The sequence below is a fragment of the Staurois parvus genome, unplaced genomic scaffold (genome assembly GCF_062004578.1).
Source record: "Staurois parvus isolate SC_StPar_1 unplaced genomic scaffold, SC_StPar_1.0 ptg001766l, whole genome shotgun sequence".
Classification (NCBI taxonomy): Eukaryota; Metazoa; Chordata; class Amphibia; order Anura; family Ranidae; genus Staurois; species Staurois parvus.
This window is the reverse complement of record NW_028319562.1, coordinates 669,386-694,492: the sequence shown is the minus strand read 5'-3', so window position 1 is coordinate 694,492 and position 25,107 is coordinate 669,386. Positions and strand designations below refer to the sequence as shown.

General features: G+C 42.9%; 1 protein-coding gene across 3 annotated transcripts in view; it reads left to right on the top strand.

Moving 5' to 3' along the window:
* Positions 1 to 25,107, top strand: part of LOC149434361 (mixed lineage kinase domain-like protein) — a 55,159-nt gene that overhangs the window by 4,081 nt on the left and 25,971 nt on the right. Inside the window, exons 1-3 of one of the 3 annotated variants that reach the window (XM_089663788.1) lie at positions 17 to 203; positions 5,069 to 5,510; positions 11,589 to 11,669. In XM_089663788.1, the coding sequence (XP_089519914.1) occupies positions 5,072 to 5,510; positions 11,589 to 11,669 (520 nt within the window). In that variant the 5' untranslated portion in view covers positions 17 to 203; positions 5,069 to 5,071. Of the gene's footprint in view, positions 1 to 16; positions 204 to 5,010; positions 5,511 to 11,588; positions 11,670 to 25,107 lie in introns of those variants that run through there. The other 2 variants (XM_089663786.1, XM_089663787.1) reach the window with 2 other exon arrangements.

Below are 25,107 nucleotides of genomic sequence, written 5' to 3'. Positions count from 1 at the left end.
AGGTGGTGTTTGTCTATGGAGCATGGCTCCATAGGCACACAAGTTGGGAGCGTGCATGCAGCGAGTGTCCCCATAGCAAACAGCTTGCTATGGAGGACGCAGAATGAAGAGGAGGAGTTGAGATCGCCTGCAGGGGACCTGAGAAGCGGAGGATCAGGGCCGATCTGTGCAATTCCACTGCATAGAGCAGCTGAGTATAACAGGTTTGCTGTTTTAATTGAGAAAAAAATGTAGACTTTAGTAACACTTTAAGCACTTGCTGACTGCACTATAGCCGAATGACAGCTACAGCGCGTTGTCCAGTTCTGGGAAGACGTTCTGCGGCGCACATCTGGTGATCACTATGTCCTTCGGACACAGCTGATCACATGTCACAGTAAAGGGCCATCACAGCTGATCACAATGTAAACATACTTGTGAGTTATCGACTGCACTTTCCTCGCACTGCCACAACGTGAGGAAAGTACTGCCGATAACTGGCAAGTGTTAAAGGAGACACTGATTATTAGTGTCCTGATTTTCAGTGCAGCCCCAACAGTGCCTATCAGTGCTGCCTATTAATACCAAGCAGGTTCCATCAATGCTGACAATCAGTGTTCATCAGTGCTGCCAGTCATCAGTGCCACCTATTAGTTCCCATCAGCACCGCATATCAGTGCCTCCTCAATGCCCATCAGTTCCCATCAGTGCCATCTCATCACTGCAGCCTCATCAACGCACATCAGTGAAGGAGAAAAATGACCTGTTTGCAAAATGTTATAATACAAACTAAGAAAAAGTTTTAGTTTTTTTTTAAATGTTTGATCTTTTTTCAGTTATTTAGCAAAAAAGAAAACAACCAGTGGTGATTAACTGCTTGCCGCCCAGCCACTGTAGATATACGGCGGCAGAGCGGCACTCGCAGGCAAAACCACGTTTTAAAACGTGTGTTTTGTAAACAAATAGGGCGGCAGCGCGCCTCGTGCACACCCCCTATCTGTCCCGCCGATCACCGCCGCAGATGTGAGTCGCCGGGTCACAGCCGGTCCTTAGCGGCTATGTCCCAGTGAGCGGCGGCAAACAGTGACAGAGAGCACAGCTGCAGTAGCTGTGCTGTCTGTCACTTCCCTGTCAGCTCGAGGATGAGCTGATCGAGAAAGAACAGTTTCTCTTTCTCAATCAGCCTTGTCCCGCCCAGTACACACCCCGCCCCCTAGTAAAACACTCCCCTCACTCCTATAACCCTTCCCTGCAAAATAAAGTTAACCCCTTCCTCCCCATTGCCATTAGTACAGTGTCAGTGTTTTTTTTTTTTTGCACTGATCACTGTATTAGTGTTTTTGGGGATGGCAGTGACCCCAAGTCAGTACCCCCCAATGTCAGAATGTCCGGTACAGTCCCGCCATAAGTCGCTGGTCGCTGCCATAAGTCCCTGATCGCCGCCATAATTCGCTGATTGCCGCCATTATTAGTATAAAAAAAAACCCTAAAAATCCCAGTATCTTTCCCGCCATTTGTAAACGCTATAACTTTCACGTAAACCAATTAATTTACATGTATTGGTTTTTATTTTTTAGCACAGACATGTCGCAGAATGCATTTTGGCAGAAATTTATGACTAAATTTGATTTTTGCATTTTTTTTTTACTGGACATGTTTTATAGCAAAAAGTCCAAAATATTGTTTTTTTTTCCTGAAAATTGTCAGCCTTTTTTTTATAGCGCAAAAAATAAAAACCGCACAGGTGATCAAATACCACCAAAAGAAAGCTCAATTTGTGGGGAAAAAAAGGATGTAAATTTCATTTATGTACCGTATTGCATGACCGCGCAATTGTCCGTTAAACTAGCGCAGCGCTGTATAGCAGAAAAATGGCGTAAATTGCAGTATCTATACCATAGTTTGTAGGCGCTATAACTTTCACACAAAGCAATCAATATACACTTATTGGGATTTTTTTACCAAAAACATGGAGCAGAATACATTTTGGCCTAAATTTATAACCAACTTTGAGTTTACTATATATTTTTTATAGGTGAAAGTAAAAAATATTGTTTTTCTTCAAAATTTTTGGCCTTTTTTGTTTATAGCGTGAAAAATAAAAAGCGCACAGGTGATCAAATTACACTGAAAGAAAGCTCTATTTGTGTAAAAAAAGGACGTAAATTTTGTTTGGGTGCAGCATTGCATGACCGCGCAATTATCAGTTGAATTAGTGCAGCGCCGAGTAGCAAAAAGAGGCGTGGTCATTAAGGGGGGTAAATCCTCTGGAGCTCAAGTGGTTAAATACCACCAAAAGAAAGCTTTATTTGTGTGGAAAAAATGATTATTACGCCATATGGATACAGTGTTGCATGACCGCGCAATTGTCATTTAAAGTGCAACAGCGCTGAAAGCTGAAAATTTACCTGGGCAGGAAGGGGATGAAAGTGCCTGGTAGGCAAGTAGTTATACAATGATGCACAGCATTTTTACATTCAAACAATTGTGCGGCGCTCTAAAATAAATTATTATAACAATACAGAACACAATAACGTCAGTCCTTCAATAAAATAATTATTTTTTGCACTTTGCTAGCAGTGATTGAATTAATAAATGTTGCAATATCTTCTAATAAAATTGTGCTTCAAATCACCATACACTGTGCAAATCCTATCACCGACATGCAGATGCCCTCATCTTCTTTATGTGACCTAAAAATATTTCCCCTTTAATCCAGGGTTGATACAGCCCTGACTGGTCTCCCACTCAGCAACCTTCAGGAGTTTCAATTCACATCCATCCTCATGGCTCTTAAGACATTTTCTTCATTCCAGGCTCCAAAAAGATCATCCTAGTGTTTTCCACTTCCACCAATATTTTATTAACATTATTAACCATTTCAATACCGGGCACTTTTACCCTCTTCCTGCCCAGGCCATTTTTCAGGTTTCAGCGCTCTCACACTTTGAATGACAATTGCGCGGTCATACAACATTGTAACAAACTAAAATTTTATCATTTTCTTCACACAACTAGAGCTTTCTTTTGGTGGTATTTAATCACCGCCGGGGTTTTTATTTTTTGCTAAATTAACAAAAAAAGACCAAAAATTTTTTTAAAAAAAAACACGTTTTTCTTTGTTTCTGTTATAAAAGTTGGCAAATAAATAATTGTTCTTCATAAATTTAGGCCGAGATGTATTCTGCTACATGTCTTTGGTGAAAATAACCCAAATTAGGATGTATTTTTTAGTTTGTAGGAAAGTTATAGAGTTCACAAACTATGGGATAGATCTGAATATTGATCAATCCTGAAGTACTGACAGCCAATCTAATTTCTTGAGGTCCAAGAATGTCAGAACAGTACAGATATTCCCCAAATGTCAGAACAGTACAGATATTCCCCAAATGTCAGAACAGTACAGATATCCCCAAATGTCCTCTTTTTGCAGAGTAGACAGTCCAACGTACTTCAAAAGAGGCATGGCGAGTTTTTTGAAGTTGTATTTTTTGTCATAATTTTTCAGAAAATGAAAAAATGAAAAAAATTATTTTCACTATTTTTTTTTTTACATACTGTCACCAGTGCAGTACAACGTCATCATATAACTGGCATGGCAGTGATCAGGGACACTGACTGGTTACAGTATGAAAAAAAAATATATATATATATATTTTTAAATTTTTAATTTTTTATTACTTTTTTTCTTTTTTTAAGATTTTTTTTTCATATTTCACTATGTCCAAAGTAGTACAATGTTACCATAGTAACATTATACTACTTTGGGGAAGTGACCAGTATTTATTTTATTTTTTTTTGCCCAATTTGCTTTTAGCAAAGAATTACTTTGCTATAAGCAAGCATTTGCCTGAATGACATCGATTCATTCAGGGTTTTTTTGTTTTTTTTTTGCGCTTAGCTGTGATTTGGCATGAATGAAGCCATCCATTGTATACAACTGTCATGTGACTTGCTGTAATTGGTCACAGCAGGTCACATGGTACCGGCAACGGGGGCCGGTACGCAGATCTGTCATCGGCCGTGTCCGAGGTACACAGCCAGTGACAGATCGAGCTGCTGCGCGGCTCTGCAAGCGCGAAAACTGCGCATGCCCGGGAGGACGCCATATGGGGTCCACCCGGAAATTTACAGCATTTTGCCGGCCGCCAAATGGCTATTGGCCGGGCGGCTATTGGTTAAAATATCACTCACATTTATCTGTATACAAATCTGGTGCACCACAGTAAAAAAGTAGTGCTTCCCCTTAAGGTATTGTATTTCTGGTGAATAACAAGATGGTGGCCTGCTCGTATCCAGTTCTGCAGAATGACATCATTGGCTCCTCCCTACGCATTACGTCACAGGTCACGTGGCTTTGCAGACGTAACGCGCAGGGAGGAGCTGATGTCATGCTGCAAAACTGGACGTGAGACAATTTTAGAGACAGCACAATTGCTTACATGTTGAAATACTGCGTAGCAGTGTTTATAAACATTGTTTTAGTTAAAGTGGTAGTAAACTATCAATGTTGATTTTTACTAACAGGTAAGCTTATAATAAAGCTTACCTGTAGGTAAAATGAATATTTGACCATTTAGGAGATATTCTGGGGAGCATACCCGTGCCGTTCCTTCAGAGCTCTGTGCCATGGCCATGATTCCCACATGCATACGCAGGAGAGACGTCTTCATGGTTTGGCCATTCAAGCAGCCGCAGTCCACAAATCCAGAAGGAAGACCGGGTGAAGACAGATGCCTCTGCAGCGGAGACAGCATGCTGCTGGAGGGCTTTGTTCTCAGGTAAGTCTTTCATAATGTGCTAATATGCGATTATGAAAGATAAATATTTGGGCAATGCTGCAGACAGATCTCCATACAAGAATGTTATTTGTCTTGCAATCTCAGGAGCCAGTACTGTCTAAGTTCCTGAACTAGAGCAAATATGCAGATCACAAAAACTTTGGGTAGGTCAGAACCCCTCATCAACTATTACTGAGTCCAAATATTGAAACGGCTCCAGCGTGACTCCTTTTTTTTCTAATTTAGTTTGAAAAAGAGAGGAAATAATCCTCACCATTCCCTGATATTGTTCTGTATGTAACTAATAGGAAATGGCCGGAGAAGTGTTGAATACCATCTTTTCTGTCGCAAAAACCATCAACAAACTACGTGAACAAGCCAAAACCAACAAGAAGCTTTGTAAAAATCTAGAACAGAGGATCGAGCTGCTTACAATGCCTTTAAGAAAGCTAGAGAATGATCTGGAAAAAACAAAAGAAATGGAAGACACGTTGATGGCATTCCTATCCAACCTGGAGATGGCCAAAAAATGGATGGAGACCTATACTGGAAGCTGGTGGAAACAGCATTTCCTAGTTCTCAGCAGCTACAGAAAGATCTGTCACATTAATGCTCAACTAAGTGAGACTGCTGAAGCCTTACAAATCCTTCTGCAAGTGGAAGATAGAGGCACGTTTCTCGAAATTTTCAAAAAATCCATATGGAAGGATATCCAAGAAGCTATTGACAATTTGGAGCAATTATTCAAGAGTAAGTACGATTTCACAACTCAAATTACCAGCACGTTTTATCACATCAGATGCTTAGTGGGGCTCTGCAGTAGACATGAGCTTGAAATTTTAGTGAACAGTTTGAAAAAAGTTTGCGATAATGTTCTCTCATTTCTAATGCAGTGCCTTGCGAAAAATTAAACGCTCACAATTTGAAGCTGTCCCTCAAAAAAAGGGTAGCTTTAAGAGAGCACCAAATCATTATTTATTAGAGTCCAAAGCACTCTCTGTCACTTTACGACAAAGGTACACTACCACCCATTTCATTGAAAGGACCATGAGCTTATAGCAGAAGCAGGAATGTGAGGAATGTCAGGTTGTACACAGGGACGGACTGACAACGCATGGGGTCCCCGGGCAATAGAAAATCAGGGGCCCCTGTGTCCTCGCCCACACTCAAACCACACCCAAAAAAGCCTATGAAAGGTACCAGGGGCATCTCATGGGGCCCCCTACTGACCCAGAGCAGCTAAATGGTCAGTCCGCCCCTGGTTGTACAGCGTATGGACCTGGCCAGCTGGAAGCAATGCTGTAGGTCTGTACACAGGGCCGGATCTAGCCTGTCCGATGTGTGTGTGTGGGGGGGGGGGGGTGCAGTAAAAAATGTCAGGGGGGCAGGGGATGTGAGGTCAACATGGCAGTCTATTGGAGTCAGAAGAGTAGTGTACAGTGGTCAGCAGGGCAGAGAATAGGGTCAACAGTTTTTAGGGCAGAGTACAGAGACCGTTAATTTGCAGGGCAGTGTACAGTGGGTTATCAAGGCAGTGCATGGAGTTAGCAGGGCAGCGGACAGAGGTCAGCAGTGGAGTGCACAAGAGGGCAGTGGTGGTCTGTAGGCAGGGGTGGCCTGACAACTCATGGGGCCCCGGGCAATAGGGGATCATGGAGCCCCTGTGTCCTTGCCCAAAATCAAAAAAGCCTATGAAAAAGGTACCAGGGGCATCTTATGGGGCCCCCTACTGACCCCTGGCCCTCGGGCTGTACCCGAGTTTCCAAATGGTCATTCCGCCCCTGTCTGTAGGGCAGGGGTCAGCAGGGCAGAGAACCGGGGTCAACAGAGCAGATGACAGAGGTCAGCAGGATGGAGAACAGGTGTTATCAGTGCAGAAGACAGGGGTCAGCAGAGCAGGGTACAGGGGTCAGCAGAGACGAGGACTGGGTTTACTGGTGGCAGATCACTCAGCAGAGCTCTTACTCCCATCCCCACACTGCACATAGCCTGGGCACTCAGCCAATCTCTCCCCCTCCCCACACAGGACACAGCTCAGATCAGATTCCCTTACAGACATAGCCTTGATCTGCAGTTTGTAGCTGGTCGCCTCAGCTGTACGGCCATTCAGATCTGGAAATTTCACAGGTCAGAACTGCAACATAGCAGCCTGCTGTACACTCTGCAGACTGAGGCTGTGTCTGTAAGAGATCCGATCCAAGCTATGTGCTGTGTGGGGAGGAGGAGATCTGTTGAGTGACCTGAGTGTAGTTCAGGCAGTGCTGGGACAAGGTCATGTAGATGACAAACTGCACCTCTGAAGCATGAACAGCTGACTCAGCATAAATTGCTCCCCATCAAGAAAAAAAAGACTAATTAGTAGACACTTCCTCTAAGCGTAAATTCCATCCGCAAGCTGAAATTCTTTCACCCAAAAGAAATGCAAAAATCCCCCTCCTCCCAGGTTCAAATCCACCCTCCCAGTAAAAATATTTGCCCTCCAATCCTGCCTTCCAGCTCAAATCCCACACCACTTCTCCCCTCCTACCACAAATCTCCACCACCCCCAAAAAATCACCCCTCTTAGCACACATTCTCTTTCTTCACAAATTTCACATCCTAGCTCAAATTAGCTCTCACACATTTCCCCCTCCTATCAGAAATCCCCCAAAATTGCACAATCCCCAAACCACCACCAATCACCCCTATTAACTCAAATTCCCCCACCCCCTCCTGGCACAAAATTCCCCCCCCCCCATCCAATCCCCCCTCACAGCACAAATTCTCTCCCCCTAATCCCCCCTCCTAGAAAAAATTCTCCCCAATCCCTCCCTCTAGCACATATCCCCTCAATACCCCCTTAGCACAAACCCCCCAGCACAACAATTCCTCCCAAACCCTTCTGGCTCAATTCCCCCAAACCCCATCCTAGCACATTTTATTACCCCCATCCCTCCTTTTAGCCCAAATGCCCCCCCCCTTCTTGCAGAATCTCCCCCCCCCCAATCCCTCCACCTAGCACAACCCCCTAAAAATTACTTTTTCTAACAAAAATCCCCTGCCAATCCCCCCATTTTACCACAACCTGCCAGCACAAAAATTTCCCCCCAATCCCCCCTCCTAGAACAAATTCTCCCCAGTCTCCCCCCCCCCCCCAGCACACTCCTCCAAATGACCTTTCACAGGACAAATCCTCCCTCCCTACCCAAATCCTCCCAGTCCTCCCTCCTAGCATAAATCTCCCCCAATACCCCCCTAGTACAAACCCCCTCAGCACATACATTCCTCCCAATCCCCCATTTTAGCCCAAATTCCCCCACCTCCTTTCTTGACAATCCCCCCCAAACAAATTCCCCCCAATCCCTCCTCTTAGCACGACCCCCTACAAATTACCTTACAAACTCGCCCTCCTAGCACAACCCCCCCCCCCCTCATCTTACCACAACCTCCCAGCACAAAAATTCCCACCAATCCCTCCTCCTGGCTCAATTCTCCCCATATCCCCCTCCTAGCACATATCATCCCTCCCCCATTCCTCCTCCTAGCACAATTGCCGAATCTCCTCCAACTCCCCCTTCCTAGCACATGCTCACCCACCTTTCCCCTCATCTTACAAGGGAGCAGGTGTGGGTTGAGCCTTCAAAAAAAGGGTTGTGAAAAGAGATTCACAGAGAAAGCGGCTACATTATGAACAGAATGTGATACTCAGAAAAATTTCCAAAAATTATGCTTTATTACACATACAAATTTGACATATGGGCAATCGCCCTGGTTTACCATCACCTCAGTATGAGACAATACACACAGACCTAAAACCATATAAAATGACACCAAACCCGGTCTGAATACATGTGCAACAAAGACTATGACTACTAGAGTCTAAAGTCCCTGTAGCACTGGCGCATAGGTGAACACTTCCCAAAGGAGGTGTATACAAAAATTATACCATAGGTATACCATATAACATGTTATAAATGTGTAGACTATGCTACTACCATAATGGTTATATCCCAAACAGGGAGTTTAAAAAAATTATACTATGGATATAAGTATCACATGTATGCAATGCAGCAAGCACAGTATGCGTCAAGAAGAAAGGCATGCCTCTAGGCCTATATGAAACAAGACATGAATATCATATATATGATGCAGTACATTCCTATGCCGGCACAAGTGGTTGGGGCCCATTCATCTGTGATATAAACAGCTGTTTCCTAGGGCTCTTGAATGAGAATATGCCCCATTTGTTACCAGGATGGAAGGATAGATGCAAATAGCAGCGCACTGCTTGAAATGGTTTCTTCACCACTACATGTGGACTACACACCACTTTCTGTAAGAAAAACAAGACACATCCCAATAGATCTTCTGCCTGTTGAAATACACGTGGTATATCTTGTTTCCTATGTAAAGCACCATGATGTCCCCATCCTGTAGTGAAACAAACAATATGTGGAAAGTCACTGAAAGAGCTTTCACTCTATATAGGATGTATAGGTCATATAGATCTCATAGGACCATATATCTAGTGTCCTGTAACAGTCCACTCACCACCTGTGCAATGGATAATAGGAAAGGACAGGATGTCCTTCATAGGTACTGCCATACAAGGCCAGGGAGGCCAGGGAACCACCGCTGACATCCGCCGATATACCGCGGGTTCCGGCCTCTTCTTGGCGCCTGTGCTGCTTAAGCTTGCCTCATGGCATGTGAAGATGGCTTCCTCCTTGTAGGTCAGCGTGCGTTCCACCTAGTGCGCATCCTTTCCTTTCCTATTATCCATTGCACAGGTGGTGAGTGGACTGTTACAGGACACTAGATATATGGTCCTATGAGATCTATATGACCTATACATCCTATATAGAGTGAAAGCTCTTTCAGTGACTTTCCACATATTGTTTGTTTCACTACAGGATGGGGACATTATGGTGCTTTACATAGGAAACAAGATATACCACGTGTATTTCAACAGGCAAAAGATCTATTGGGATGTGTCTTGTTTTTCTTACAGAAAGTGGTGTGTAGTCCACATGTAGTGGTGAAGAAACCATTTCAAGCAGTGCGCTGCTTTTTGCATCTATCCTTCCATCCTGGTAATAAATGGGGCATATTCTCATTCAAGAGCCCTAGGAAACAGCTGTTTATATCACAGATGAATGGGCCCCAACCACTTGTGCCGGCATAGGAATGTACTGCATCATATATATGATATTCATGTCTTGTTTCATATAGGCCTAGAGGCATGCCTTTCTTCTTGACGCATACTGTGCTTGCTGCATTGCATACATGTGATATTTATATCCATAGTATAATTTTTTGAAACTCCCTGTTTAGGATATAACCATTATGGTAGTAGCATAGTCTACACATTTATAACATGTTATATGGTATACCTATGGTATAATTTTTGTTTACACCTCCTTTGGGAAGTGTTCACCTATGCGCCAGTGCTACAGGGACTTTAGACTCTAATAGTCATAGTCTTTGTTGCACATGTATTCAGACCGGTCTTGGTGTCATTTTATATGGTTTTAGGTCTGTGTGTATTGTCTCATACTGAGGTGATGGTAAACCAGGGCGACTGCCCATATGTCAAATTTGTATGTGTAATAAAGCATAATTTTTGGAAATTTTTCTGAGTATCACATTCTGTTCATAATGTAGCCGCTTTCTCTGTGAATCTCTTTTCACAACCCTTTTTTGCATGCCTTTTTTGGCTACTGAATGGAGACCATTTACTGGGTGATACGGTAATTTATTCTACAACCTCTTAATAACTACCTTTAACAAGTGGGTTGAGCCTTCCCCTCCTATCAGAACAGCGTTCCTCCACGTGACAGATAACACAGGATCGCTCTTCTGGGCTGCACATGTCGTTTTATTACCCGCTCCCCACCCACGTGCCCTGCTGCTGGGTGATGAGTAGCCTTTGGAGGACATAGAGAGCGGGTAATGAAACCGTGTGGGCAGCCCCACGGAAGAGTGATCCTGTGTTATCTGTCCTTGTTCTAATAGGAGGGGAAAGCACAACACCTGCTACAGCCTCTTTCCTCTCTGCAACGCCTCATTTTAGGTCTTTCCCTTCCTTTGTAGGCTTGCACCGGTGTCGACTGCGGGGCTAGAGGAAAGGAGTCAGGCAAAACATTCATTGGGTGGCTGGCCTGGGGGGGCACAATGGAAATCTGGGGGGCGTAGCCCACCCCAGCACCCCTACTAGATCTGGCCATGATCAGGTGGCTGCCCTGGGGGGGCACAATGGAAATCTGGGGGGGTGTAGCCCACCCCAGCACCCCCTAGATCCGGCCATGATCAGGTGGCTGCCCTGGGGGGGCACAATGGAAATCTGGGGGGGCACAATGGAAATCTGGGGGGCGTAGCCCACCCCAGCACCCCCCTAGATCCGGGCATGATCGGGTGGCTGGCCTGGGGGCACAATGGAAATCTGGGGGGGCACAATGGAATTCTGGGGGGTGTAGCCCACCCCAGCACCCCCCTAGATCTGACCATGATCAGGTGGCTGGCCTGGGGGCACAATGGAAATCTAGGGAGGCGTAGCCCACCCCAGCACCCCCCTAGATCTGGCCATGATCAGGTGGCTGGCCTGGGGGGGGCATAATGGAAATCTGGGGGGCATAGCCCATCCCAGCACCCCCCTAGATCCAGCCATGTCTGTACGCTGTACAGACCTGGCAGCAAAAGGGTTAAACCTCTATCTTTTTTGCTTTCCCATTGACTTCATTGAATTATGTCTATGAGTAAACTTATGATGCATATTTGACAAGACGAAGCAGTTTAGCTCACGCCTACTCTATATCAAGTCTTATGTGAGAATGTTCCGTTTTTGTACAGGTGAAATAAGATCTTTTGATAAAAAGATGGACGCATTTGTTGACCAGGTAGACCACAATCATCAGGAGATACTAGAGCTATGTAAGTATCAGACATAATTATATCATCCAACATTGATCCCAAACCCATTGAGACATCTGAGTCAGCTATAATGAGATTCTGATATCCAGGAAGGCTCACAGGAGTGAAAACAATTAAAAATATCTCTTGCAGGAACAATATTGAGGGGGCAGAAGGTAAGGGCCCAGTCATATATAGAACGGCCTTTCTCAACATTTGGAATGGGGAAATGTTAGGGTTTTTAGGGAACCCCTGTTAAAAAGGATAATATCTACAGTTCTATATACAGTATTTATAGGTAAAGTTGATCCAAGGTATATCAAGGATCAGGAAGGAATTTTTTTCCTCCGCTGGAGCAAACTGGATAATGCATTCTTGGCGTTTTCCGCCTTCTTCTGGATCAACTGTGGGTATAGGATCATGTGTATATATACGATTGGTCATTTTCTAGTGGTTGAACTAGGTGTCTTTTTTCAACCAGACTAAGTATGTAACTATATAATTATAATACAACAGCATTAATGAGAGATTGAAGAACATTTGGAATAAAAGAATAACCAATGTGGTATACCTAGTGTTTTTGACACCCAAGGCAGATAATTTTGCTACCAACGCTCTACAAACTTATTTTCAGTAATAATCTTGAAACACATATTTACATAGTTGGTAAGGTTGAATAAAGACAATAGTTCATCCAGTTCAACCTGTATAGGTGGGTGTGTGTTCATGTCAAAAACTCATATCCCTGTATATTTTGTTCATTAAGATACCCATTTAAGAGTTCTTTGAAACTAGCAATACTTCCGGCTGACACCACCAATTGTGAAAGTGAGTTCCACATCCTTACCACCCTATCAGTGGCGCCGTGTCTTCTTATACTCCCTGAGACAGAATAGTTTATTCCTTATGGTAGAATCACTATTGAGATATTTGTATATCACTATCATATCTCCTCTTAAGCATCTCTTCTCCAAGGAGAATACGTTTAATGTGTGTGGCCTTTTCTCGTAACTGAGGTCCCCCCGGACCCTTATTAACTTTGTTTCCCTTTTTTGGACCCTCTCCATTTCTAGCACACATTTTTTGAGGACTGGTGACCAGAACTGGACATACTCCAGATGTGGTCGAACCAGAGTGTTGTAAAGTGGCAGGATTATCGTTTTATCTCTGGAGTAAATACCCTTTTTAATGCATGCTAATATTCTGTTAGCTTTGCTTGCTGCAGCTTGGCATTGCAGGCCATTGTGTCATCTACAAGGACCCCCAGACCTTTTTCCATCCTGGATTCCCCCAAAGGTTCTCCTTCTGACATGTAACTTGCATTCATATTTTATGCCCCTACTTGACATTTTCAGCATTAAACCTAATTTGCCATGTAGCTGCCCACTCCTTAATTTTATTGATCTCTTTTTGTAAGGTTTCTATATACTGCTCTGACGTTATTGTTCTACTCAGTTTTGAATCGTCAGCAAATACCGAGATTGAGCTATTTATACCAACCTCTATATCATTTATGAAAAAAATAAAAAGAATTGGTCCCAGGACGGAGCCCTGGAGTACCCCACTCACCACTCCAGAACAGTTTGAGTAAAAGCTATTAATCACCACCATTTGGATGCGCCCCCTGTAACCAGTTTTCTATCCATTTACAAACCCTATGGCCCATGCCTACAGACCTCAGTTTGTAATATAAACATTTATGGGGAACTGTATCGAATACTTTAGAAAAATCCAGGTACCCCACATCCAATGCCCTTCCTTCATCTACATGGCCGCTCACTTCCTCATAAAATGCTAACAGGTTGGTTTGGCAAGAAGGAGCTTTCATAAAGCCATGTTGATTACTACTACTATCAGCAAAATTTTGGATATAGTCCCTTATTATCCCCTCCAATAGTTTACATACTATTGATGTTAGACTGACTGGCCTGTAGTTTCCAGGAATGTATCTTTGCCCTTTTTTAAATATTGGTACCACGTTGGCTCTTTGCCAATCAGCTGGTACTATTCCTGTTAGTATGCTGTCCATAAAAGTTAGCAAGAATGGCCTGGCAATAATATGACTATAATATATAAGTCCTTTGAGGACTCCTGGGTGTAAGTTTTTCAAGTCTTTTTTGGATACCGCCTTCTGTAAGCCACAAGGGTGCATTCTCTGATACGTCACTAATGATGCAATGTGGACTACTTTACCCCTCCTTTTCCTTAGTAACAATTGAGGAGAAAAATGCATTTAGTACAGTTTCCTTTTCCTTGTAGTGTCGGAATGCTGTCAATGACCCCTCTGCCTTATATTTTTTTAAAAGCCATTTTTTTCTCTTTAATGTTACTTTTTACGTTAAAGTTTAGTCACCCAGGTTTAATATTAGCTCCTTTATTTTTGTTGCCTATTGGGATACACTGGCTAATACCTCCAATTAATGTGTTCCTAAAGTACTCCCATTTTAACTCCGTGTTTAATGTTTCAAGAATTTGGTCCCATTTAATATCTTGGATTATTGTGCGCAGTTTAGGAACGTTGGCTCTTTTGAAATGGTGTTTTCTCGCATTAACCACGTCCCTCAATGTTCTATGATTTATGCTAAATCCAATTATCCTGTGATTGCTAATTTCCAAGCTATCCTGTACCTCTACATCTGCAACCAGATCTGTGTTATTTGTAATTACTAGATCTAGTAATGCATGCTTTCTAGTAGGTGCAACCACCAATTGGCAAATGAAGTTGTCCTGTAGAACATTTAAGAAGTTATGGGCCTTAAAAAAATTTGCTGTTCCTTCTGCTAAGTCAATATCTGGATAGTTGAAGTCCCCCATAATGATGACATTGACAGGAGATCCAATTCCTCCTAATCCTTCCAGGTAGGGGGCCTGTAGCATACCACCACTATTAATTTCCCGTTTATTTCTTCCATTTGAAGCTCCACCCATAGGGACTCCATCTACCCCCTTGCTACATTTGCAATGTCGTTCCTCATGTTCACAAGCAAATCTTTCTTGATATACAGGCATACCCCTCCTCCTCTTCAACTCTTCCTGCTCCTCCGATATAAGGAATACCCATGGATAGTTGCCAGCCAGTCATGTGAGCTGTCAAAATCCTCCTTGTGCATCAGCAGCCCCAGTTCTTCCATCTTGTTAGCTAGACTTCTAGCATTTGTGTACACGAGTATTATTTCCTCATTAGTTGTTCTTTGGCTGTGATTATTGTGGTGGTTTATGTAAGGATATATATTATTTATAAAGGGCGTGTCCCTTTCCCTTAGATGAAATATTACAGTGCCTCCAGCCGTTAAAATACGGCAAATATTTAGTAAACCAATAATTTGGACACCTTGATAATTTGATCACCACCTATTATTATACCCTGAATTCTTTTAGCCAATATGATTTCGTACCATACACACAAAATTTGCCTTATAATAGATAAATATAAAAATTTATTTATGTACAAAAATTATATATATATTAACACAAAACGCAAAAGACTGGTGATAAATGAATATTGGTACACACAATCAAGAATATATCCTACCAATGTAAGACACAATAATAAAGTTTCTAACTAATTACATCAATATCACAATTTTTAAATGATATGATTATTTATTAAATTTATTAATAATTAATAATTTCGAATATCTCAAAGGTTATATTCTCGCAAGCCGTGGCCATAGGATTGCAAGAAGCAAGCCCTTGATATATGATACTCTGGTTATTAATATTCAATAAATTATGAAATATGAAAAAATTTATAATATGGCAATAAACAATTTTTAACAGTAAAATAGGATTTCTCTACATATATCTAACTACCTAATATTGTTGTGATACACTAAGATAATTTTATGATTCCACACAACAGAGAAAATAGGTTAATACAAAATCAAATAAACATCTCACCACACCCGGAATTCAGACTAGGCAACTGTCCCGTGGATTTAGCTGGCAGTGGAACGCCTTTGGACTGATATATAGGGCAAGTGAAAGATTCTCAGTAGGGGAGAATGTAGGAAGTTATAAGATTAGAGGTTTAGGAATTTAGTTAAAGTTTTAGGAAGTTTTAAAAGATGGAAGAGTAGTTGTTCAGCAGAGATCTTCTTCTTGATCAGGTCTTTCCATGAGGTTTTTATGAGGGTTCTTTCTTTTATCTTAAAGCACAAGGGCTTTTATATCCACTAGTCCATTGTTCTAAGATACCTTCCCACCAGGCTTCCTGATTGGCTAGTTGAGAAATGTGTGTACATAAGCTATTTCTCACCTGCCCGCCAGGTGGCGGTCATGTATCACAGAACAATGTGAGTATTTGAGATGACTCATACCTTGGGTGGAATCTTCAGGTAATTTCAGGAATTAAATATACGGCTTTTTCCAGATATAACAGTGATCATACCTATAATATTCTAAATAGGGACCATGGAATATAGGTGTATATTCAGTTATTCCTTCTTGAAGTACCATCCTGTTTGTTTCCTGATAAGACATGTAACTAATGCTATTCTATAATACATCTTACTTCCCATCATCTCAATACTCAAGTTAGTGATATATAGTTCCCATTGCTGAGTATTTAGTGGTGTTTAAAAACTATACCATCTTATTTATAATATGTTTTTGTAGTGTATTTTTGTAATTATATACAGTGAACTTTTAGACTTAAATGTCCTGAATTTCACCTCTTTGTTTCAGAATCAACATTTTCTCTGTGTAGGAAAAAAACTCTTTGTTTGCCTGGCCCTTGTATTGGACTCATGGTAAACAACTGTTAATGCTTTCACCCTTGGTGAACAATAGTATATTTTAATAGTTTCAGAGGTCTGTTAGTTTATCACACTCTACAAGGTTTGGGTAAGCTCTCAGACAATCAGTTTGGTTCCTCTATTGTCATGTCCAGACCTTGTATATGTTTACCTGCTTATTGAAGTCTGAATAATGGTGTTTGATCACCTGTAGAACTTCAAAATAGTATTGTCTCTAGGAGGAAAGAAAAACAATCCCTTCACCCATTACATTTCTCTAGCTAGATGGTCATTCGACTTTCCAACCAAGACAAATTAACCCCTTAACATCCGGCTATGCTGACTTGATGTTATATAGGATTATGTCTTGATAAATCATGTTTTTGAGACATAATTCAAAAGCCCACAACAAATCCCCCTTTGTTTGGGGTACAGGCACGTGTATAGGGGTGTCTGTGTCGCAAAACATGAGTGGGGCTTTTGGCTAGAGTGATTGTTCATCTTCTCCGGTGAAGTGAATGAAATAAAAAAAATATAAAAATTTTTTTTTTTTTTTTTTTTTATAATAAAATGGCAGCGGTGATGCTGGTTGGTCCTCAACTTGACTCGGCGTCTTTAGATGGACACTTCTGATGACGATCCTGGTCTTGTGATGAGGCCGGCCTGGCCTGGCACATCCACCTTGGGGTCCATGGGTCCTCCGCACGACAGGTCTCTTAGACGGTCTCCTAGGCGGGTCTTTTCCTCTGGACTGGCCCTTGGTGGCCTGGGACATCAGGTTATCGTCTCCGGATCGATCTCTGGCATCTGGTCTTTCCCACAGGACATTATAGCTTCCTTCTAGGGTCCGGTCATTGACACCTCCGATCGCCGGTCTGGTCATAGTCTGGGCCTTCCTTTCTAAATTATTAAAATGAACAGTTTAAGTATTGAATATACATAAAATTATATTACTGGATCCTGTAAGGCAAAAGATGAATTATATGTTCAAAGGAAATTTAATGATGATCTCAATATCTCCAGATAGGAACTGGTGGGTTAGTCTTCTAACAACTGCAATTGAGACTTCGGATGGCAAGCACGTAATTGATTGATGTGCACCCATCTATCACTGATTTCACCATACCGGGTAACCTGCAGTTTATATGCGACCGGAGAGATTTTATCAATGATAGAGAACGGACCTTTCCAAGATGGAAGGAATTTCCGTTCCTTGATCTGGTCTCTTGCAAAGTTGTATAGATAAACCTTGTCACCAATCTCATATTCCTTCTTGGAGGTTTTGAGATCATAGTATGTCTTAGCACTAGTTGCAGCTCTTTCCAAATTTCGCTGGGCAAAGGCAAAAGCATATTGCAGATGTTTACGTAAATCCTCTATGTACTGGTGTGTGGTGGTAGCATTGATCAAATTTTGATCTGTAGTGCGATACAATAAGTGCTGGGGCAGTACCATCCGTCTACCTGTCATCAGTTCAAAAGATGACATTTTTGTAACTGTATTCGGAGTAGCCCTCAACGCCATCAGGACCAGCGGGAGCTTGACATCCCAATCTTTGCCTGTTTCCTTAACAAATTTCTTAAGGACATTAACGATGGTCTGATTGTATCGTTCTACACCACCACTAGAGGCTGGCCGATAGGCGATATGCAATTTCCTTTTAACCCCCAAAATTTTCCACAATTTGGCCATCACTTCGCTAGTGAAGTGCGATCCTCTATCAGACTCTATCCTCTGAGGTAAACCAAAACGTGAAAATACATGATTTATTAGCAATGCAGCACATGTCTCGGAGCTGTTATTTGGTGCTGGTATACATTCGACATACTTGGTGAATAAACATGTAACTGTTAACATATACCGATTTCCTCGTGAAGATTTTGTTACGGGCCCAATAAAATCCATTTGAAGGTCTGACCAAGGCATACATATCCCCCTCTTCTGGAGAGGTGCTCTGTGAGTTGGCTTGGTAGGTTGAAATTGGGGACATATTAGGCAACCTTGGCAGTACTCCTTCACATCACGTAACATATGAGGCCAGTAGGCATAATCCCGCAGGATCTCATACGTGATCTTCTCTCCACGATGACCGGAAGTGGGAGCATCATGGGCATGCTGTAGCATCAAACCTCTAAATTTAAGTGGGACGACCCATTGTTGTACGCCACCCTTTGAGGTTCGTATCAACAATCCCTGGTATAAAGAGAATTGGGATTTGGATTTCATTAAGATACGTAAATCCTCCTTCCCACTACATACTTCCTTATTTATGGGATTTTGGTTGGGATCTTCTATATGACTATAAAACAAGCCAATTATTGGGTCTTCTTTTTGGGCAGTAATTAAATCCTCACTAGGAGAATCGTGACTCCACTGTAATGCATTCGGATCACCAGCTGTTCTGGCCTGTTGCCTGGTGACAGCTTCAACCTGTACGGTACCTAAAAATTGATCAATGTCTAACAGTTCACCGGTGATTGCCCCTTCCTTGGCTAGAGAATCGGCCAGATCGTTCCCTTCTTTCTCGGCACCTAGAACCTTGGAGTGGCCTTTGGTCTTCTTGAAGTGCAGGGTGATATCATTGGACCTTACCAGTTCATCGATGTGACAAAAGAGCTTACCATGTTTCACGGGTTTGTGATTACTCTTGTTCATGTTGTTTCGCTTCCACCTAGGGAAATACTCCACAAAACTATTCCTGACATAATTGGAATCGGTTATGATGGCACACTCTTTGATGTTGAACTCTATAGCCATCTCAACTGCTCTAAGAATTGCAGTAAGTTCAGCAACCTGACTGCTTTTTGGTCCAAGTTTGTATCCCACAGAAATTGGGGTGACACCTTGGGTCCAAACGATTCCAATACCTGCCACTAGTTGGAGCTGTTCCCCATCCTTGTGATGAAAAGCACAACCATCCACATATACACACGGCAGCTGTTTACAGTATTCTTCATCGTAAACCTTGTAGGGAGAGAACAGTTGTTCTTCCAGAAAGTCAGTGTCCGGGCCCTCCATAGCAGGCGTAGTTGCGGAACAATCATGGAGCTCGGCTAGGCCCTGGGCTACTGGACTTTCCTTGTTCTGTTTGTACCGAATTTCAAGAGGCCACCCTTGCAAAGACAAAGTCCAAGCAGTGATGCGGCTATTAGACACATTTCCTCCCTTGATACGTTCACTCTTTAAATACTGTAAAGGCTGGTGTGCCGTTTCAACAATGATTCTCTCTCCCTGAATGTAACTGCGGAAATTCTGTAATGCCCACACGGTGGACAATAGAGCTTTTTCACAGTCACTGAACTTTACTTCAACCGGGGACAAAGTTTTACTGGCATAGGCAATCACCTTACTGACATCATCACGTTTCTGGTAAAGAACAGAACTCATACTTACCTGCGTAAACCCTGTCTCTAGATAGAAATTTTTACCCCCTTCGGGATATCCGAGACACGGGGCTTGTGTGAGACGTTCCTTTAATTCCTTCATGGCGTCCTCCTGTTTCTTACCCCACGACCATTCGACATCCTTCTTCAGTAGGTGAAGCAGTGGCTTGCTTATCTCGGCGTAATTATCAATAAACTTACGCGAGTAGTTTACCATACCTAGGAATGATCTCAATTCTTTAAGGTTAGTAGGGACTTTACAGTTCAGAACCGCCTCAACCTTCTTCTTTTGTGGGTTCAAACCTTCAGCAGTAACTTCATGGCCTAGGAAGTTTACCTTCGTGCGACACCACTGGGCTTTTTGTAAGGACAGTTTAACTCCTGCTGCTTTTAATTGGCCCAGGACATGCCGAAGTTCTGTAATGTGTTTGGCCATATCAGTACTTTTGATCAGGATATCGTCCACATATGCCAACGTCCCCCTTTCGAAGGCGTCTGGCATGGCCTTGTGCATGAACACAGCAAATTCATGTCCGGAATTTATGAATCCGAAAGGCATTCTCACCCAACAATATTGTCGATTCCCAAAACTGAAAGCCAGTTTGTATTGATCTTCCTCACTCACCTTTATGGTCCAATACCCCTGTGCACAATCCAAGGCTGTGAAAACCTGGGATCCTTGGAGCTGGGCTAGACACTGGTCTATGTATGGGACAGGCCATCCTGACATGTACACACGTTTGTTTAGCTGACGGAGGTCAGCGCATAGACGCCATTGTCCATTGGGTTTTAAGATACCCAGGATCGGGTGGTTGTAGGAGCTGTGGATGGGCCGAATTATACCCCTTTCATGTAACTTCCTGATAATCTCAGCTAGAGATTCATAGGAAGCTAATGGTAACCTATACTGTCTTACAAATACTGGTGGGGCATCTGGATCTGTTTGGATCCTAGCGATGTGTAGGTCAGTAGTCCCACAATCGTAAGAATCCTTGGCAAAGATCTCTTGGAATTCAAGGAGAAGCTCTCGGAGCAATTGTCGGTCGAGATCACTGGAACACGCATCGGCGAGGGCCACCATCTCTTCCACTAACTCCTTGAATCCAGGAAAGCTTTCCGGCTGATCTATCTCATATGCCTCTTCAAGTTTTGTGGTGAGGTCATTGGGTATGTGATGTGTGTGTGTGTTCTCCTGCCATCCAGGTTCTTTGGGGTACTCTTGTTCTTTGATTGGGTGATCAAAGACAATTGATGTCTCTTCGATTCGACAGGTGCCATCTTTAGAATCGAATGGATAAATGGACTCTATGGTGAAAATACCCTCTGGTAGTGAATGGAATGTTTGATCAATTAATTGTTCCTCCGACAAATATTCATCGGGGATGAGTCCAATCACCTGGTTAGTGACCCCAAAGGTGTAATATTTAGTCTCTACCGCTAGACCAATAAGGGTCTCTTTGGGTAAGACGATGTCCTGATTAGACATATTATGTATGTAAATGTACATCGGGGATTGATGTGTGTTGACTAGGGGCGTGTGTGTAATGTTCAGTCCTTCCCCCTGCATTTTATGGGAGAGGCATACTAATGCATCTGACCCCTTCAGTCTATGTCCCTTTTTAACTTGGATGGGGAGTATGAAATTATTTATGCCCTTAGGAATTGTAATCTTTTGGGCTGCCTGGACTTCAACAGCATAAGGCATCTGTTGCTGGGATTTTAAAGCTAAGTCCAGATTTTGGTATTTTTCGGGGTCCCCCTTTAGTCGACTCCATAAACAGTCATTAATTAGGTCGACTTGTATTGCAAAGCGATGTAATACATCGTTGCCAAAATAAATTTTGGTTTGGGGATTATCCAAGACTAGGAACACATGGGTGGCTGTTTTGTTTCCTACAGTGACGTTTAAGAGACACCTAGCCATTGAATTGTGATCATCAGAGTCATCAAGGGAGTCTGAAATCCAATGACGCTGAGGTGTGGAGAAACGGATCATTTCCATTTCGGTCAGGTGTTTTATCAGCCCATGGCTTACAAAGCTGTATTCCTGTCTCAAATCTAGTTTGGCATATTTTGACCTATTAAGACCATTTATCCGGATGGGGATGAACAAGTCGCTGTTAACCCTTTCAATACCTGTCAAGAATTGGGTATGATCTCCCCCTTTTCTTGGTTTATCCTCCTGATGAAAAGATATCGTAAGGATGTCATCTTGGAGGGAAATATCTTTTATTTTCTCTTGGGGAATTCTAAAAATGTGTTCCTCATCTCTTCTGATAGGGTTATGGTCATCAGGTTTGATAACCGTTACATCAGGAAGTTGGCTGTTCCTGAAATGGATTTCTAATGATCCAGGCCTTTCTTCCACCAGGTGGCAGTGTTGTCGGGAATGGGGAGTTTTAAGTTTCCCATATTTAATCGGGGTATTTACCTGTGACCACAGTACTTGGTTCACACAGTCAACTATCGTGTTCAGCCTTTTTAGGAAGTCCATCCCAATTATCATGTGGTGCCGGGAGATGCTGGCAATGATGATGGGGTGTCTCAGTTCCTTATTACCCAGTTTCAGTTTAAGCCAGGCGGTACCCATGACCTGTAAAGGGTCTCCACCTACACCAATCAATGAGCTGTCAAAACTTTTAAGTCTCGGCTTGGTGGGCATGACATTCGCCACTTTATCAAAATGTGCCTGTGACATGATGGTGGCTTGGGATCCAGTGTCTATTAGGCCGACAATAGGAAGATCACTGGCATCCTGCACCTGTACTGTGGCATAATATCTCCCATCAGATTCAGTCAGCTCACACATGAAATTAGTGTGGTTGAAGATCTGTGGGCCCTTCAATAACATGTGACTAGCTCTTATCTCACCGCATGTGGTGGACACATTACCCTTATCCTCCCTGGTGGGATTCTTGGACTGTCTCAAGACAGAAGCACAACTAGAAGTTGGTGCTCCGTCTGGCTTGTCAATCCCGACGACTTCCGATGCCGCGACTATATTAGGGGCAATAGATGGACACTGAAAAACAGGAGAATCGTTAATACCCAACAACTGGTCCCCCTTTGCCTGAGAACTAGATTCTCTATTAGTAGGCGTGTCAGGGACGGTACACACATCTCCCGTCATTCGACTCAGTGTTCTCCCCTGTTGGTTTAAGGCTTGGTTGCCTATTAATTCTGTGACCCTTGGTTGGTCACAGGAGCTGCTCCTAAAAAAGGATTGGATGGAAATTGAGTGACAAGCCTGTCCATTTGTTCAGCCATTTTGCTGACCTGTGCCTCTATTTGTCCAATACGCTCAGAGGAGTTATTCTGTTGATTCTCTCTTTTCCTATACTTGCGCTTATATTTTGACCGGGACTGGTAATGAGACTCAGAGTCAGAACTACTGCTCTGGTCCCGACGCCATTGTTCTCTCTGAGGTTTTGGGGTCTCCCTGTTATTAAAGGGAGCCTGGGGTACTGTATCCCCCCTTTGAGCCTGAGGGTGTTCTTGGCGTGGAGGAAATCTTTGGAAGTCGGAGTTCTTATTAAAATTGGGATTCTTATTGTAATTATGGTTCCTGTTGAAATTGGGGTTCCCATAAAAATTCCCATGTTGGTTTTGGCGAGGATAATAGAACCTCTGAGGATACCATTGCCTCCTTTGATTCTCATCACTGTACTGACCCTTACCATACTTTTTATTCTTCTCACTTCCACTACCGTAGTTCCCTGGCTTTTGTCTATCCTTTCTCACCCACTGGTTTTGGGGTGCAAAGTTATGGACCTCCTTCACTTGCTGGGTTTGAGGTACAAATCTACGGGAACCATTGGTTTTACCCCCACGGACCACTTCCGCATATGATTTCTTCTCTGCCTGCAAATTTGGATTTGGAGGGGAAACGGTAGTGGCTGCTACTATCTTGGGGCTATTTTTAGGTTTTCTTTTTATCCCGCCCTCACTGGACTGTTGGATCGAGAATAAATAGTCACTCTCTCTCACCAACCAATCAAGAGAGCATCCCTTTCTGTAATCCTTTGCAAGTCCCAATTTTATGTAAGCAGGTAATGCTTCATAGAATAGTGTCTTGAATTCTGGCTGGTTAGGATTGGGATCCTTTTCAGCCAGGAAATAGGCATTTCTGAGGACAGCCAGAAATTCTGCAGGGCTTTGGTGAGGACCACACTTTAAATTGTAGGCCGCAGCCTTGGCAGAGGTTACAGTTTTATAAGGCCCAAATTCCATGTGGCACTTATGTTTAACCTCTCTCCAGGACTGATTGGAATAGGCCCTCAAGGTCTCAAAGAATTGCCGGTATTTCTCTTCAAACACCCATGGCAGCAATTCTATTTTGGTGTGGTCATCTCTAATGCCCAGAATCTCTAACGTCTGTTCATATGTTTTCATGTGTTCGGTGATCTCAAGGGACCCTTTCTTAGAAAACATAGGAACAGTGTCCTTCAGGAACTTAATGACCTTTGGGGTGTCATATCTCCTGGATGACCCCTGGGATTTCCCTTCCTGCCTATATGAAACCTCATATTTTTCTTCAGAGCGCTCTGGAGTGTATCTTGAAAGCTTAGGAGGTGACCTATATTCTGACCCTGACTCACTATCAGATACTTCGCTGTGATGCGGGTATCTCCGCTCATCAGCCTCTGGCTTGACTGGGTTGGTCCGTCTTTGGACCCCAGAATTTATTTGGGCCGTCAACCTTATAATCTGCTCCTCCAGAGTTTTCTGCTCAGATTTTATCAAGGTAAGTTCTGACTGGTCATGCTTATCCCCTGGGTGAACTTTAATTTTAACAGGAGATAACCTCTCTGATCTGAAGTACTTCACCTCATCTTTTAAGTCCTGATACTTCTCTTGAAGTTGTTTTAATTCCTGAAAGTTTCTTTCATACAGGTCCTGAGCACTTCGAAAGTCTCCGACCAATCTATCATAATGTTTCTCGGATTCGTCTAAACGAACACCGGCATGACCAAGCTTCCCTTTCAAAGACTCAATGTCCTGATTTTTGCTTTCTAACAAGAGGCGGGCCTCTGACAACTCTTCCCTTAGAGTCATGGTTCGCTGGGCAGCTCCAGCGGTCATGAACCATAACATGGGCCAAGCTTCTAGGAGAAGTCTGTCACGGCTTCTATCACTTTCTGCTCCAGCAAATGCTATTAAAAACCCAACAACCTGGCCCTTTTGGTTGAACAGGTCCTCAAAGGTGCTCATGGCCTGCTTTTTCTCTTCATCCACAAATTCATTATTGCTATCCCCCAGATCTAATCTCTTGCGGAGATAATCTATTACTTCACATTCAACATACTTCTGCCAAGCACCGGCAGCTTTCCGGGCTGGCTT